The 12,689-nt window shown below is 41.8% G+C and overlaps 1 protein-coding gene across 1 annotated transcript in view; it reads right to left on the bottom strand.

Moving 5' to 3' along the window:
• The window catches only part of LOC126141628 (cytochrome P450 3A19-like), a 61,938-nt gene extending 51,337 nt beyond the window's left edge, over positions 1-10,601 (bottom strand). The window contains exon 1 of the mRNA XM_049915264.1: positions 10,368-10,601. Coding sequence (XP_049771221.1) covers positions 10,368-10,560 — 193 coding nt within the window. The 5' untranslated portion in view covers positions 10,561-10,601. The remainder of the gene's footprint in view (positions 1-10,367) is intronic.
• Positions 10,602-12,689: the final 2,088 nt, after the last annotated feature.

Genomic DNA, 12,689 nt, shown 5'->3' with positions numbered 1-12,689 from the left:
TAAATTTATCTTTATACCCGAATTAATTTTGTGTTTTTGCACCTTTTTTTATTAATATTATTGCACTAAATTCAGTTATAATAATTCATGTTTTACCAAATTTGTCTTTCGGATATATAATTTAGTTATGCAGTCGCTTTTTGTAAGCACGTGGGTTAGCCAGCGCCATCCATCTTTAAAGTCTGCTACTACAGTCGTATAGTCTTGCCTCTTCGGCTCTATGTTTGTGTGGCCAGCTTGGACATCTGTCGAGCTGCGCGGGATTAGCCGAGCGGTCCGGGGCGCTGCAGTCAAGGACTGTGCGGCTGGTTCCGGCGGAGGTTCGAGTCCTCCCTCTGGCATGGGTATGTGTGTTTCTCCTTAGGATAATTGACTGTGCGGCTGGTTCCGGCGGAGGTTCGAGTCCTCCCTCTGGCATGGGTATGTGTGTTTCTCCTTAGGATAATTGACTGTGCGGCTGGTTCCGGCGGAGGTTCGAGTCCTCCCTCTGGCATGGGTATGTGTGTTTCTCCTTAGGATAATTGACTGTGCGGCTGGTTCCGGCGGAGGTTCGAGTCCTCCCTCTGGCATGGGTGTGTGTGTTTCTCCTTAGGATAATTTAGGTTAAGTTGTGTGTAAGCTTAGGGATTGATGACCTCAGCAGTTAAGTCCCATAAGATTTCACACACATTTAATTTGAACGGCTGTCGTGTCGTGTTCTCGACCGCATTGTCGGCTATTATGTCAGCTCTACACTGATTACCTATCCAGCAGACACTGTAGCTATACTTGGCGTTGTATTCTCGGTTCCACGTTCCGTAATTCTTTTATGCATCCCATGACGGTAGGACGATGGTTGGTTATAAATTTTATTTGAACACCAGACGTGGTCAAAAATTTCAGACACATATTCGTATAGACGCCACACAGGAGCGGTTTTTAATACCTCTGTGGGTGTACGCCACCATCCATGAGACATTTATGCCCAAATGCAGAAAACGAACGTTGGTTTTCCATATTAATATTTACAGGGTGTTTCAAAAATGACCGGTATATTTGAAACGGCAATAAAAACTAAACGAGCAGCGATAGAAATACACCGTTTGTTGCAATATGCTTGGGACAACAGTACATTTTCAGGCGGACAAACTTTCGAAATTACAGTAGTTACAATTTTCAACAACAGATGGCGCTGCAAGTGATGTGAAAGATATAGAAGACAACGCAGTCTGTGGGTGCGCCATTCTGTACGTCGTCTTTCTGCTGTAAGCGTGTGCTGTTCACAACGTGCAAGTGTGCTGTGCACAACATGGTTTATTCCTTAGAACAGAGGATTTTTCTGGTGTTGGAATTCCACCGCCTAGAACACAATGTTGTTGCAACACGACGTTTTCAACGGAGGTTTAATGTAACCAAAGGACCGAAAAGCGATACAATAAAGGATCTGTTTGAAAAATTTCAACGGACTGGGAACGTGACGGATGAACGTGCTGGAAAGGTAGGGCGACCGCGTACGGCAACCACAGAGGGCAACGCGCAGCTAGTGCAGCAGGTGATCCAACAGCGGCCTCGGGTTTCCGTTCGCCGTGTTGCAGCTGCGGTCCAAATGACGCCAACGTCCACGTATCGTCTCATGCGCCAGAGTTTACACCTCTATCCATACAAAATTCAAATGCGGCAACCCCTCAGCGCCTCTACCATTGCTGCACGAGAGACATTCGCTAACGATATAGTGCAAAGGATTGATGACGGCGATATGCATGTGGGCAGCATTTGGTTTACTGACGAAGCTTATTTTTACCTGGACGGCATCGTCAATAAACAGAACTGGCGCATACGGGGAACCGAAAAGCCCCATGTTGCAGTCCCATCGTCCCTGCATCCTCAAAAAGTACTGGTCTGGGCCGCCATTTCTTCCAAAGGAATCATTGGCCCATTTTTCAGATCCGAAACGATTACTGCATCACGCTATCTGGACATTCTTCGTGAATTTGTGGCGGTAGAAACTGCCTTAGACGACACTGTGAACACCTCGTGGTTTATGAAAGATGGTGCCCGGCCACATCGCACGGCCGACGTCTTTAATTTCCGGAATGAATATTTCGATGATCGTGTGAATGCTTTGGGCTATCCGAAACATACAGGAGGCGGCGTGGATTGCCCTCCCTATTCGCCAGACATGAACCCCTGTGACTTCTTTCTGTGGGGACACTTGAAAGACCAGGTGTACCGCCAGAATCCAGAAACAATTGAACAGCTGAAGCAGTACATCTCATCTGCATGTGAAGCCATTCCGCCAGACACGTTGTCAAAGGTTTCGGGTAATTTCATTCAGAGACTACGCCATATTATTGCTACGCATGGTGGATATGTGGAAAATATCGTACTATAGAGTTTCCCAGACCGCAGCGCCATCTGTTGTTGACAATTGTAACTACTGTAATTTCGAAAGTTTGTCTGCCTGAAAATGTACTGTTGTCCCAAGCATATTGCAACAAACGGTGTATTTCTATCGCTGCTCGTTTAGTTTTTATTACCGTTTCAAATATACCGGTCATTTTTGAAACACCCTGTACGTAAGTTCACATTTGAAGGGCTTATTTCAATAGTGGTACAAGTCCATTTTTGTTCATTTTGAAGATACAGAGTCCTAAAGTTAAATGAGCGCTGAAAAATCTGCAGTTGAGGTACCAGAAATATTCAAGCGTATGGCTTCTTGCTAGAGATGAACCTTTCTTTCCGTTTGTTTGGACCATTAATTTCAGAAACAGTATAAGCAGAAAAGTGGAGGCAATGGACTTGTACCACTATTGAAATGAGACCTTCATTTATGGTTAAATGTAGTAACGGTTGTACAGCCTGGAACGTTGCCTCTTGTGTGTTTTTCCATTAACCCCATTTCCCCATTTTAATCTGAATGCGTCTCACTGTTGTCATTTATCGCCCTTAGGTCATTCTGATGACACCCCAAAAGGGCGGAACACGTTATTTCAGATTTTGCTATCGAGACTGCCTTATTTCAAGCCGTCTATGCGAGTTGTCCAATCATTCACAGAGCACACTTGGTAATAACTAAATACGATGTACTGAAACACTGACAACATCTGATGAATAAATTCGTGAGGACGGAGGTGGGCGGAGACCTCAGTGTCCGCATCTCGTGGTCGTGCGGTAGCGTTCTCGCTTCCCACGCCCGGGTTCCCGGGTTCGGTTCCCGGCGGGGTCAGGGATTTTCTCTGCCACGTGATGGCTGGGTGTTGTGTGATGTCCTTAGGTTAGTTAGGTTTAAGTAGTTCTAAGGTCTAGGGGACTGATGACCATAGATGAAAAGTCCCATAGTGCTCAGAGCCATTTGAATTTGAAGATCTCAGTGTAGAGAAATATAAATTCACGTTGGTCCACAGTTGCTGCGATTGCTGACCGGTGCACCGGACGTTACAGACACACTATAAAATCCACCCGGACTCCGCTGCACACCTAATAAGCAATAAAATCGAGAAACTAGAACAGTCGTGAATAAATCTCTAATAAAAAATAACAGCAAGCAATTGGAGAAGCGTAATTAACCTTTTACCAGCTGTCACTTACAGTCCACCCCTCACGCTAAGGTAGCTTGAATGCACGAGCGGAATCAGCCTGAGGTGTGTTGTATGAACTCTGCATTCGAACGCCTTTTACCCTTTTCGCATTTCACTCCATCAACAGATTTTTGGCAATAACTTACAAAAGCGATTACGCTTCTAATGGTGTCTCCGAAAACTGCCAAGTGACACGGCGTTTCTATGCAGGATAAGGTTCACGGATGAAATAGTGCTTATAAATATGGGAAAATCAAACGTCGGACTATCCAATACTGGTCAGCTGAAAATCCTTTGCATCTGACAAGGGAATGGTCCGACCCCTAAAGTTTTTTATGCATAAAGAATACAACGAACGAAATTCACTGTCAAAATTTTAGCTGCTAAGATGCAACGCAAGTATTTTTTTAAAATTATTCCAATTACTTGCTTTTTTCGCACGAAGAACCGCTTTCGTAAGCTATTTGTACAGCTGTTCCAGTCTACTGCGCTATCGGTCACGACCGGAAAGCATAGTGCTAAATGTTACTAATGCCTACAGTGACGCAGGTGAGGAAGCACTTAATTTTTGGTCCTAGTATGCCTTCAAGTCACAGAAGACAGATAAAAAACTATGAAAACAGCAATCCGCCCATACTAATCACTATCATTGTCGTATATGAATCTATCATAGCATTAATCTGATTTTTTCGTCTCTAAATGATAATGTGCAGCTTTGTCGCAGTTCTTTCACGAAATCTGACTCATCGGCATTACACACAAGAGATATGGGGATAACAGCAAGTTTCGTTTTTATATCAGCTTTGAACTAGTATCATCTCCTCTACACTTTTACTTGTAGTAAACTTCGTAGTTTTCCGACATCCTACACTGTATGATTTCTTAAATCTCCTTTACCAGGTTGAAGAAGACTTGAAATCAGAAATATTAATCTCAGTTGCGATTAGGACCGTCCAGTCTCGTAGATCTCCATCGGTTACTGTGACTGTTTCTCACGAGCAGCTCTACATGGTTCCTATCTCAAGAAAAACCCTCTAAAGAACTGTTCACGTTATTTCTTCAAGTTTAGGGGTCGCTATTGGTTATTAAAGAGGGTTACGGAGCCCCTTGGCCACTCTGTACAGTAAATATTTTCGGTAGTTTTCTCTTTCACAGTTTTGCGAATTTCTTTTTGGTGCGTGTTTATTGCTTCGTGTTGGTCTTTCTTCTATTTATACAGTTTGCGGCCAAATTTTGTGAACCAAAATCCGATTTCACACCACTTCACTATGTCTCCCTTTTTAACACGTTACTGCAAAAGCAATAGGTAATTATTGTGGATATTAAATGAGTTAAAAATTTGAACGAACGTTAGCTGTGGAAAACTGTTTCAGAGAAAACTGAAAATCGCTTTACTAATTACCATCGCATCGAGTCATGTCATCTATTTAGTGAGCCTTAGCAGTTAAAAGTATGACAGGGTCCTTCTTTTGGTATATTCTTACTGTATAAGAAATTACTGGGCATGTTACGACAGGTTGGTTTGGACCATTCCATTGTGAGAGAAGTTGATAAACAAATACCTTGGTCAGTCAAATTGTCGTGTCGTCTTTCAGTAATTGCATCAGTGGTCGCTATTGTAGTTGGGGAACTTCTTATACCCACAAGTACTTATACACTGAAGCGCCAACGAAACTGCCATAGGCATGCGTATTCGAATACACAGGTATGTAAACAGGCAGAATACGGCGCTGCGGTCGGCAACGCCTAGATAAGACGTCAAGTGTGTGGCGCAGTTGTTAGATCGGTTACTGCTGCTAAAATGGCAGGTTATCAGGTTTTAAGTGACTCTGAACCTGGTGCTATTGTCGGCACACGAACTATGGTACAGAGCATACCCGCGGTGGCGATGAAGTGGGAATTTTCCCGTACGACCGTTTCACGAGCGTACCGTGAACCTCAGGAATCCGATGAGATATAAAATATCGGACATCGCTGCGGCCGGAAAAAGATCCTGCAAGAACGGGGCCAACGATGACCGAAGAGAATCTTTCAGCGTGTCAGAAGTGCTACCCATAGGCAAATTTCTGTAGATTTCAATGCTGGGCCATTAACAAGCGCCAGCGTGCGAACCATTCAACGAAACATCATCGATATGCACTTTATGGGCTTCCGGAGCCGAAGGCCCTCTCTTGTACCCTTTATGACTGCACGACAAAGCTTTACGCCTCGCCTGGATCCGTCAACGCTGACATTGGACTGTTGATGACTGAAAACACGTTGCCTGGTCGGGCGAGTCTCGTTTGAAATTGTATCAAGCGAATGGACGTATACGTGTAAGGAGACATCACGAATCCATGAACCCAGCGTGTCAGCAGGGAACTGTTCAAGCTGGTAGAGGCAAACTGTATGATCATCTGCAGCCATGCATGTCCATTAGCATTCCGACTGACTTGGGAAATTCCAGCAGGACAATGTGAGAGTCCACGCGTCCATAATTGCTTCATAGTGTCTCCAGGAATCCTTCGAGTTTAAAGACTCCCGCTGGCTACCAAACTCCCCAGACATGGACATTTAGGATGCTTTGCAACGTGCTGTTCAGAAAAGATTTCTACCTGTTCGTACTCTTATGGATTTATGGAGAGCCTGCAGGATTCATGATGTCAGTTCCCTCCAGCAATACTTGAGACATTTGTCGAGTCTATGCCACGTCGTGTTTGGGAACTTCTGCGTGCCTGTGTTAGGAAGGTGTACCGGTTCCTTTGGCTCTTCACTATAGTTGCTAACAGGTAGGTTGTCACAGCTATTCGGTGACATTCCGCTGCGCATAAGGCACTCCAACATGACATCGCTCGCAATTACTATAGATAATTACACACATTTTTAACAGAAAATCGATTCGTAAATCGATGGATCGGTCGTTCTGGAAACACATAATAGCCCTCACACTTAAGAGAGTTAATATCTCTCGACTTTTAATTGTGATAAAAATACATGAATACACCGATGAGTCTCAAAGTCATTAAACGTGGTTTAATATACACGAGCGCCTTAATAAGTCGAGATGACATTTGACGCACAGTTAGTCCAAGGTATTTTTATAGCATCTATCAATGCTACACTCAACATTTTCGTCCGATAGCCATAATGACATTTTACGTGTTACGTGAATGTTTACATTTGGTACAATAGGACAGACGTATATGCAACCTTTCCTCATGAATGTGTCAGTACTTTGAGGCGCTGTAATCTTCTTACTATTTGTTCATCATAGCTTAGGACTATAAAACACTCCTTAAAGACTTCTTACAATGAATTAGAAATAGTATACAATTCCACTGTAAAAATTATCATAATTCGGTAGCTATAAAAATTAAAAGATGCTTGCTTATGTAGACAATTCGCCACATTTTCCTCTACTGTTTCATGAAAACTGCGGCTTGTTCTACTTACCCTTTCGGGATGTATGTATGACACACAGTCTTAGCTACCTCATGCTGATTGTACAGATAGAAAAGTAAATTATGCCTCTACGTGTAGCTGAGACATCACACTGTAGAGAGGTAATATATAATGTAATAATAATAATTATGAAAGGAGAAGGAATTTAATAAAATTATAATTGGGCTGGAAAGAGATAAACTGCCTGTTGACTGCTTGGAGATTGCAGACGATGTTTCCATCCTACCTGAATCTATTAAAAATGGAGGTAAATCTCTTACAAGAGATAACTACGAAACCAGACCTACCTGTGTCTTTTGAAAAAACAGAGTATATGACAGATGCGAAGTGGCATCGAAACACATAGAAACTGCTTATATAAAAAATGAAAAAGGCAAAAAATTTAAATACTTATTTGAAATAATACCACCATATTCTTTGGAGAAGGAAACTATCTTAGCATGTGCTTTTCAGTTAACAAAAAACCTCTTTAAGGTTTCCATAAATGTAAAACTCCGGCAATACCACAATGTTTTTACATCTGAATGCCTTCATGCTTCAGAATGCCTGCCGATAAATACAACTAGACAGTTAGGTGAAGTAGAAAACATGCAGACGAAAGTAATCAGGGAAGTTATGGGACCATACGCTGAGATGTCAAAAGTCATAGGATAGCTATAAGCATAAATACAGATGCTGGCAGTGTCGCGTACACAAAATATAAAAGAGCAGTGCATTGGCGGAGCTATCTTTTGTATTCAGTCGACGTGATTATGGCCGAACGACAGGAGTTAACAGACCCTGAACGCGAAATGGTGGTTGCAGCTAGACGCATAGGACATTCCATTTTGAAAATCGTTACAAAATTCAACATTCGGCGATCCTCAGCGTCAAGAGTGTGCCGGGAATACCAAATTTCATAACCGCAGAAATCAATGTGAGTTGTACAACGAACGTATCCGTACAACGTGGCGGAATTTGGCGTTAACGGGCTGTGGCAGCAGACGAGCGACGCGAGTGCAGTTGCTAACAACACGACATCGCCCTCAGGTCCTCACCTGGGATCGTGAGCATATCCGTTGGATCCTAGACGACTGGAAAACCATGGTCTGGTCGGATGGGTCCCGATTTCGGAAAACCGTGGTCTCATTAGATGAGTCCGGATTTCAGTTGGTAAGAGCTGATGCTAGGGTTCGAGTGTACTAGCAGACCCGACGAAGCCATGGACCCAAATTGTCAACAAGGCACTGTACAAGCTGTTGCCGATGCCATAGTGGCGTGCGCTGTGTTTACGTGGAAAGGACTGGTTCCACAGGTCCAACTGAACCGATCATTGACAGGGAATGGTTATGTTAGCCTACTTCCAGATCATTTTCAGCCATTCATGGACTTTGTGTTCCAAAAGAACTATGCGCCATGTCACCGGGTCACATCGTTCGCGGTTACTTGGAAGAACATTTTGGACAATTCCAGCAAATCGTCTGGCCGCCCAGATCGCCCAACATGAAACCCATCGAAAAATTTACGAGAGATATTAGAGAGGTTAGCTCGTCCACAAAATCCTGCACCGTCAACTGTTTCGCAATTATGGATAGCTATAGAGGCAGCATGATTCAGTATTTCTTCAGGGGACTTCCAATGACTTGTTGAGTCCGTGGCACTTCGATTTGCTGCACTATGTCGGATAAAAAGAGATCCAAAACGATATTAGGACATACCCCGTACCGTATGTCACATCAGTGTAATATGACAATGTGGAAAGGAAATTAAGAAGTAATAAAGAAGATGATGAAAAAATAGACTGAATATTAGACACATTGAGGAAGTCAAGTGTTGTATTCAGTGGACACCTAGAAAGATTAGATGAAGAAAGAATTTAAAACAAGAAGATTTTTAACTTTTGTGACAGAAATAGAGAAACATCAGTGACGTAGATCAAAGAACTTAAAGAAATGGGAGAAAGTAAAAAGTTTCAAAGGCTTTCAGGAGTAACAAATAAAAAAACACAGGCGTCAAATAGATAGAAGAAAGAAGAGAAAAACACAGGAAAAGAATGAGAAATTGTTGGTAAGAAAAAAAAGAGAAAAAAAGAAGGGAAAACTTAGTCATGCAGTCCTTAGTAGACCAAACCATTAAAAGAAGTATAACGGAAAGCGCAGTTACAATTTTTACTAAACTAAGGTTCTTTCTTACTCTCGTTATGGTCCCAGGCAGGTCCACTACTGTTACTTCCACTGTAACCGTAGTGACATCTAACGTTTTTCGGGACAAACGAAAATATTTATGTATACACGTTATCAGTAAATGAAAGCCTATTTACTGATATTAAATGAAGGCATCATGATGAATCAAAGAAGATGACACGATATGAAGCTACAACAGCGAATATCGGTCGGAAATTCCAAGTATATGCGATGACTAATGAAAATTTCTACCAGACCTGTAATGGAATCAGGATACTGTACAGTTATGCTATCTGATCATGCTCTACTTTCCTGACTCAAATCATTATTTTAATTCATATTTTCATCTATGACTTCCAAATACTACCAGCACAGTTCTCTCATTGGGTATGCAGAATAACAGCACAGGGGAATGGCATAGGTTCTTATCCTGTCGCTGGGGTACTTACAGTAATTATATTAGCTGAAACAAGAAACTTACGTAAAAAGAAAGGCATTTACATTAAACTGTGCTACGGCAGTGATGTTATTTCCACGCAACCTATCGCAGGACCACAAGCACAAATGTTTGGAAATGAGAAGTGGATATATTAATGACAATAATAGCTTGAGTCAGGCCTGAGGGCATGCTCGGGTAACCAAATAAATATGGCACTTGCTACAGACAAGCAGGACATTTCCGTACGATTAATAACGTGGTAAAATTTTTCACTGGTCATCTCACTCTGATTGGAAGCTCCTGTTAACTTTCTTTCCGTGTTTTCCAATTAAATGTTCTTACTCCGTCGTATGTGAGACACAATGTTCTTATATTTTAATTATCCAAACAGTTTTCGACAGCTGTGCCGTTTTCAGTGGGTCTCGATTTGTTTATGTAAAATATTTTACAGAACTCATGGTTGTTTTCTTATTTTAATCCAGTTAAATAACATGGGCTTTTCAAAAATTTGTTTTTATATCTTCCGTTTAATTACGTTATTGTGAAAATGGATTTTTTCACGTCACTTGTTTTCATGCCTTCTTACTGTTTTGACAGCATACCATCTGCAGAGTACTTGTAATAAGTCATTAAGCTATTATTTCTTATTCGCACCAGGCGATTAATATTTGCGCGGGGATAATGATGGGTTGTCAAAAGGCGATGTAGCGTGTGATATAAATAAGTACAAGTTAGCCACACGAAAGCATAAGTTTGAATGCGCCTTACTTGTGGGCGTGTTCTCTTCAGACGTGAGGCCGTTCAGTCTCGCTTGCAAGAACTCGTGCATCACGTCATCTCGGCAGAGGTGGTTCTCCTGCCTGTACTGCAGAATTCCTAGGGCGACTCCCTTGAAGAAGTCGTATGTGTCGCGCGTGAAGAAGCCGAAGAAGAAAATCCAGGCGATTTCTGGGCGCCACATCGACAGGAACTCCACGAAATTTTTTCTTCGAGTCGGATGCATTGCCTGCGAATTCCAGATTTCGTATTTCATATCTACAAACACAACGAGGATTTTATTATGACAGAAATCTACATCGTAACTTACTTTGGTCTGTTAAAATATTATGTACCTAATGGATAGCATTAGTGCATTGTATACTAACCTAAAAGTCTTGAACTCTAAAACGTAATAGATGCCATTTGACCGTTAAAATGTGGCCCAGAGGGATTTACTCTCATCTACCAGTCACTTCATTTCTCTGCACGCTTAATGTCCTGAGTTGCATATATTCCAATGTCTGCCTCATCCTACACTTTTTTGCTGGTACGGCTCCCCCTACGCCTGACGATTCAACACATTTCCTATGATCCTGCCACTTCCTCTAGTCAGTGTTTCCTCGTTTTCCTTTCATAGGCGATTCTGGAGGGACATTAATTATTTCTTGTTATATCATTCCACCCGATTCTGTGCGTATTCTTTTAGTTGTGTGGCAAGGTGCAAGACGACATACTTTAATGTCTTGAGTTCGATCCACAGGCGGTCCTATGATTTTTATCTGTCCCTTACCATTTCTGGCAATATTTCTTAATGTGAAAAATGTTGAAGTTTCCTGTGGATCGCAGTCCTTCTGGTCTTTCTGTAAAGTACAGGAGAGGTCAAGTAGGAGAAGGGCAATGAGATATCACTTTCTACAATCCATAGCTAATAATGCTCTGTGGTGTTCAGAGTAACCTTCAGGTTGATGGCAGCTTTACCTTTCTTCCTTTCAGTATTTAAAAAGTGTCATATCTCTTCTTTCGTGGTTCCTCATAATTGCATGATTCACATCCATGATATGATGTGCTCCATACACAAATTCTCCGAAACTTCCTTCTCCAGCTGCGTCAAATGTGTAATTTAAAACAATCTTCATCCATTCTTTAGCTGCACTTTTTTAATTACTTAAAAGGTTTCGAAACCTCTGGGTCATCTTCAGATTTAAAACAAAGTAAAACTAAACATTATCCATATAATATGTCACAATAATTACAACACAGATCTACATAAATATAAATGTTACCTAAGTAGCTGTGACAGCAACCTGTCCAGTCTGTCACAACGTCATATCAGAGTACAGTGTTTTGCAACTGCGGTCAGCTATCTTGTAGAGGTACAGGAGAGGATAGGGTGAAAGAGGACATGAGGGAAAAGGCTAAATGGAGGGAGGATGATAAGGAGAGGGAAAGGAAGCAGGCGGGGGGAGTGGTAGAGATTTAACAGGCAAGGCAAGGTCTTACGTTAAAATTATAGAAAAAATATAACATGTAAAAATTCTCTTCAACTATTAATAGTGTAGAACAGTGGGTGTGTGAACTGGTAAACTGTAAACGACATAAATTAGTGAAATTATAAAATCTAGCGAGGGGCGCTGAAATGGAGGAAAGAAGGCCACAGCCGCAGCCCAAGGCGTCTTGCACGGTTCGCGTAGCTTTCCCTCACCCCCCCCCCCTCCCGCTCACCCGTCGGAGGTTCGAAACCTCTCTCCGGCCCTCCGGCATGGGTGTGTGTGTGTTGTCATTAGCGTAAGTTAGTTTAAGTTAGATTATGTACATGTGTAAGTCTAGGGACCGATAACATCAGCAGTTTGCTTCCATAGGAACTTACCACAAAACAAAAAGGAGGAAGGCGGAGGGTGGCAGGAGAGGGGGAGTGCTACTAAGGAATGGATCTTAAAATGGCAGAAAGTTAATTACGTGAAAAATTTACGTTTATATGTTAAAAGTGTAGATGAATGGACGAGTGAAAATGTAAAAGGCATAAAACAGTAAACTCTAAAAGTGGAAATAAAGCAACTAAAACTGAAGTAGGGTCTTAAAATAGCAATGTTGTAAAAGACTGGAAGTATAGAACTATAAAAGTCTTTCTGTGAAAGTAGGCAAGTTGTATAAAGGTTGTAGAACAATGGACGTAAAATAACAAAAGACGAAAAAGGTAGTAGAATTATAGAAATCGTGTTGCGTGCGGTACTTGCAACTTTAGTTGCTTGCACATAGTTTCACTTCAACAACTTACTGTTATATACTTTTCATGGTTTTATACTTACATGTTTTCATTGTTTTAATATTTAG

The sequence above is a fragment of the Schistocerca cancellata genome, unplaced genomic scaffold, assembly GCF_023864275.1.
Source record: "Schistocerca cancellata isolate TAMUIC-IGC-003103 unplaced genomic scaffold, iqSchCanc2.1 HiC_scaffold_732, whole genome shotgun sequence".
Classification (NCBI taxonomy): Eukaryota; Metazoa; Arthropoda; class Insecta; order Orthoptera; family Acrididae; genus Schistocerca; species Schistocerca cancellata.
The sequence above is the reverse complement of the archived record's forward strand: the minus strand, read 5'-3'. Positions and strand labels throughout refer to the sequence as shown.